A 5,374-nucleotide genomic window follows, 5' to 3' on the forward strand; every position below is an offset into this window, starting at 1 on the left:
AGCACACCAACATGGTACATGTATACATATGTAACAAACCTGCACGTTGTGCACATGTACCTTAGAACTTAAAGTATAATAATAATAATAATAAAATACTAAATATAAAACCACACCCCGACCCCTAGTCCTAGTAAATCTGAATTCACCAGAATTGGGGCCCAGAGCCTACATTTCTTTTTTTTCTTTCTTTTTTCTGAGACGGAGTCTTGCTCCGTCGCCAGGCTGGAGTGCAGAGGTGCGATCTTGGTTCACTGCAACTTCAGCCTCCCAGGTTGGAGCGATTCTCTAGCCTCAGCCTCGCGAGTAGCTGGGATTACAGGCACGCACCACATGCCCAGCTGATATATATATATATATCTTTTGTATTTTTAGTAGAGACGGGGTTTCACCATGTTGGCCAGGATGGTCTCTATCTCTTGACCTCGTGATCCGTCCGCCTCGGCCTCCCAAAGTGCTGGGATTACAGGTGTGAGCCACCACGCCGGGCCAGAAGACGCATTTCTAACAAGCTCCCCCAAATGACTCTGATGTCTTGCACCCATACTTGAATGGGTATTGGTTGAGAGCCTTGTTCTCCAGCTCTCCGCTCTGTTAAATGGACATACTGATACTTCCTTCACAATAAAAGAGGAGATGTCTGTGAAAGCCTGTTTCCGCAATGCACGTGCTAATGCTCTTCCCGCCCCTTCCCCTCTTCCCCCTCTTTCTCCTATACCAAGGTGAAGAGCTTTTATTATTCACTTGATTTTGGACCCAGTTCGTGTTTAATGCACCTGGCCTAAGATGTAGCGTTGAGCCCAGGGAGAAGGGAAGGGTTGGGGGAGGAAGAAAGAGTCGCAAATTCCCGGGTAACAGGCAGATTGGCTCCATAGGTCTAATCAAGCTGCACTTGACGCTCCGCGGGCCTGCTGCGCCCCTGCCCCCTCGGGCGAAAACTCGCCTCTGCCCAAGGCTGTGCCGGGCGTCCGCCCCCGCACTTCGCTGATTGGCCGCACTGGCCCGCTCGTCACGCTCTTTTGTCTCAGCTGGCCCAGGATAAAAGCCGCCGCGGCTGCCTTGGGAACCGCGCTGTCTCGTCTCGGCTACCCCTGGTTGGGCGGCCGTGCGAAGCAGCTCCTTCGGGCAGCCCCTGGTCGCTTAGCGGCCAAGGAGGCTTCAATTCTTTGCCCCCCTGCAGGGCGGAGGAGACCAGAAGGCGGAATCTACAGCTGGCGACGCGGGAGCATCAGCTGCCCACCAGCGGAGCACAGGTAAAGAAGGGGGGTGCGATTGCCCGGCGGGGAGAGGGGTGGGGGAAGACCCACCAGTACTGGGCGGCGCCCCGCTTGGAGAATCGGTGACTGCGAGGCAGGGGTAGGAGTACTCTCTTGGCCCGGCTGCGCTGAGGGAGGAGGTGGGGTTCACCTGGATACTGCGGACTGGGTAAGATTTGCCTGGATTTGGGGGGGGGGCAGAGGCGAGGGGTAGCGGTGGGGCGGGGGGGTGGGTAGGAATCTCAAGCTGTTTGCTTCGAACCTCCTTTGCATCTACTCATCTCTTTCTGGGAGGAATATGTGGGTGGGTGTGTCCAACTCCTATTCCCTTTCTCCGTGGCAGGCCATCAAAGCCGCATCTGAACTTCAATTCTGTGCAGCTGATTGCAGAGCTGGTAGGCCGACGGCTTCCTGGGGGAGATGTAATGCTGGGGGTGGGGGGCTGGTGTCTGGCTTATAGTCAGGAGGGGGCAGAGAGAATTTTTCGCCTGGCAACAGCGGAGGTTGTGGGTAGCAGGATGATGGGTGAAGCTGCTACTAACCCTTCCCTTCTCTGGCCTTCTCCGCTGTGGCGCAATCTTGAAACCTCGAGGACCCGGATCTGCGACCCCCTGTGGACAGAGGTTGACCGTACCCGGAGAGGAGCTTTCCCACGGAGGGCACTGGTTGCAGAGGCTGGAAATGAAATAAAGGCGCGCTCTTGTTTCAGAGTTCGTGTAAGAATCTGAGAAATAAAGAGGGAGACGGGGGTGGGGGGCACTTTGAGAAGGGGGTGTGGTTGAGACCAGAGACCATGAGGTTAATGAGATTTTATTTCCACAAATCTGCGATCATTGTACTCTATTTGGAGAGCCCAATATCAGCTCCAGACACTGCTACACCTAGAATTTGAAGCAACAGTTGCCCTCCCTGTTGGAGGACTGGTGGGAGGGATGGATGTGGCTGCAAAAAGCACCTTGCTAGCACGCAGCCATCGGGTAGCTCTGGGAGGTTGTAAGTGCCAGTCTCCTACAGGATTATTTTTAGGGTAGTGGGCAAATATAAAATGTACTGCAGGATATTCAGGTAGGGAGAGAATGCAGCTGCAGCCTGCTCCCTTATTAACCAGCTCCCCTTTCTTTTTTACAGCCCCTGCTGAGATAGGAACGCAGAGCCACCCCCTCTCCTCTCCCGCCTGCAGATTAAGCTTCTCTAAAAAGTCTAGGCATCTTATATTCAGATACCCTATCGTCGTCAGTCATGGCTAGCATCATTGCACGTGTCGGTAACAGCCGGCGGCAGAACGCACCCTTGCCGCCTTGGGCCCATTCCATGCTGAGGTCCCTGGGGAGAAGTCTCGGTCCTATAATGGCCAGCATGGCAGACAGAAACATGAAGTTGTTCTCGGGGAGGGTGGTGCCAGCCCAGGGGGAAGAAACCTTTGAAAACTGGCTGACCCAAGTCAATGGGGTCCTGCCAGATTGGAGTATGTCTGAGGAGGAAAAGCTCAAGCGCTTGATGAAAACCCTTAGGGGCCCTGCCCGCGAGGTCATGCGTGTGCTTCAGGCGACCAACCCTAACCTAAGTGTGGCAGATTTCTTGCGAGCCATGAAATTGGTGTTTGGGGAGTCTGAAAGCAGTGTGACTGCCCATGGTAAATTTTTTAACACCTTACAAGCTCAAGGGGAGAAAACCTCCCTTTACGTGATCCGTTTAGAGGTGCAGCTCCAGAACGCTATTCAGGCAGGCATCATAGCTGAGAAAGATGCAAACCGGACTCGCTTGCAGCAGCTCCTTTTAGGCGGTGAGCTGAGTAGGGACCTCCGACTCAGACTTAAGGATTTTCTCAGGATGTATGCAAATGAGCAGGAGCGGCTTCCCGATTTTCTGGAGTTAATCAGAATGGTAAGGGAGGAAGAGGATTGGGATGATGCTTTTATTAAACGGAAGCGGCCAAAAAGGTCTGAGTCAATGGTGGAGAGGGCAGTCAGCCCTGTGGCGTTTCAGGGCTCCCCACCGATAGTGATCGGCAGTGCTGACTGCAATGTAATAGAGATAGATGATACCCTCGACGACTCCGATGAGGATGTGATCCTGGTGGAGTCTCAGGACCCTCCACTTCCATCCTGGGGTGCCCCTCCCCTCAGAGACAGGGCCAGACTTCAGGATGAAGTGCTGGTCATTGATTCCCCCCACAATTCTAGGGCTCAGTTTCCTTCCACCAGTGGTGGTTCTGGCTATAAGAATAATGGTCCCGGGGAGATGCGTAGAGCCAGGAAGCGAAAACACGCAATCCGCTGTTCCTATTGTGGTGACGAGGGTCACTCAAAAGAAGCCTGTGACAACGAGAGTGACAAGGTCCAGGTTTTTGAGAATTTGATCATCACCCTGCAGGAGCTGACCCATACCGAGATGGAGAGGTCAAGAGGGGCCCTTGGCGAATACATTGACTTCTCTGAGCCACTCTAAGGAACCAGCTCCCAGATTTCAGTGAACCCTTACCTATATTCAGCATCCAGTAGTGGGAAAACTGGGTTGGGGTGGGGGCGGGGCTTCTAACTGCATGAATTAATCCACAAAGTGGCTATCTTTTGGGGTGGAGGAGAAAGGGTCTTGGATACCAGCACATTGGAGGGAGATAGCCTGACCTCTGTCCTTGCTCCTTCTCCCTGCAGCCTACGGGTCTGTTTTCTGTGTGTGCTCACTTCCTTGACAGCTTTATTTTTTGTGAAAGTGGTATAATTTATTGTTAAATCTTTGAACAATAAAAAAGTACAAAAAGTGAAGTACAAATTACCCAAATCTTTCCACCCTTATGTAATCATGGTCAACCCTTTGATGAGTGCCCTTCTAGATATTTCCCTATACCTATGTACCCAGATAGATATATGTATAGATAAAAGTGATGAAATATAAGTGCTGTTCTATACTCTGTATTTTTTCACCAAACAATATATGTTGTGAGCTGCTTTCTATGTCAATAAATATATATATCAGCATCTACCTTATTGTGTCTGTGTTGTTATTTTAGGAAGAAGTAAAAAAATATATAGTAAACTAAAGGGAGTTGTACTCTGAGGTGGAGTTTTTAATCAACCGCATTTTGCAGATGAAAAAAAAAAAAGAAATGGGCTGAGAATATTTCCCAAAGGTAAAAGGACAGAGTCCCCTTACCACAACTAACCTGTCCCTTCGCTCAGAGAGTCAAATTGTGACACCCACTTGTTGACAAAACACCAGTGCTTTCTTCTCTGATATACTCAGGTGTCTGACGGGGGACGGGGGAGTCTGGTGCTGGGGTAATAGCCCAATATGGGGATTCCAGGGGCTTCATTTCTGTTCACTTTGGGGATGGACAGTTCTTCATCTGGGCAGATTCCTTAGATCATTGTTGCTGTTGCTGCCTCTGGACAACGTCCTGGTCACAAGAAGGAATCTCTCCTGTGGGCTGACACCACCTTCTGCCCCCTCCCCAGTTAAGGAAAAGAGAGCAGCCACTCACGGGAGCTCAGCATTAGCAGGCTCAGCTCCTGAGGGTGCAGAACTTCCCCCTGTAAACTCTGAAGCTATGTGCTAGAGGACACCAGCACCCCACGGACTGCAAGTTAGCTTGGGAGGCACGAAAAGCAATATATTTGCTGGGGCATGTGAAGGAACATGGGAATTGGAAAGCCAGGAATCTCCGCACTCTATGTGAGCAGAGCTAAGGGCATTCATGGGAGAGGGAGAGAAAAGAGGGACCACCTCCTTGTCTCATCCTGGAGGGTGATAAAAGAGGACTTGTGTGTGACCTCAGGCCCCAAAGGTCCCTATGTTTCTTGTAGGTGCCTAGGTCCCCATTTTTGCGAGCAGGACGAGGCTGGGGAGTGGGGTGGAGATTGTTGCACTTAAGGCAGGGGTCGAGTGTGAAACGAATATGCAGATTTGGGACCCTCAGGGAGTAGGGTCTGCCGGAAATAGGGGCTCCACGGAGCTGAGAGGATAGAGTATGCAGCAGTGAGTGCTGGTGTGTCGGGGAGAAGCACAGGGCTGGATAGGCAGGGGAGAGGAGAGAGTGCTGTGCCCAGTCAATTCACAACTACATTGACTGGGACAGGGAGCCTGGGAGATATCATAGACCCTAGGGTTTCAAACCGGTC

At 51.6% G+C, this 5,374-nt stretch overlaps 1 protein-coding gene across 2 annotated transcripts; it reads left to right on the top strand.

The window, feature by feature from the left end:
* The first annotated feature begins 1,067 nt into the window (after window positions 1-1,067).
* Window positions 1,068-4,238, top strand: ZCCHC12 (zinc finger CCHC-type containing 12). Of its 2 annotated transcripts, NM_001261787.1 has the most exon segments (4): window positions 1,068-1,253; window positions 1,600-1,651; window positions 1,849-1,972; window positions 2,385-4,218. In NM_001261787.1, a coding segment is annotated over 1 exon segment (1,209 nt). In that variant the 5' UTR covers window positions 1,068-1,253; window positions 1,600-1,651; window positions 1,849-1,972; window positions 2,385-2,495; the 3' UTR covers window positions 3,705-4,218.
* The last annotated feature ends 1,136 nt before the right edge of the window (window positions 4,239-5,374 follow it).

This window comes from Macaca mulatta, chromosome X (genome assembly GCF_049350105.2).
Source record: "Macaca mulatta isolate MMU2019108-1 chromosome X, T2T-MMU8v2.0, whole genome shotgun sequence".
In the NCBI taxonomy this organism is placed as follows: Eukaryota; Metazoa; Chordata; class Mammalia; order Primates; family Cercopithecidae; genus Macaca; species Macaca mulatta.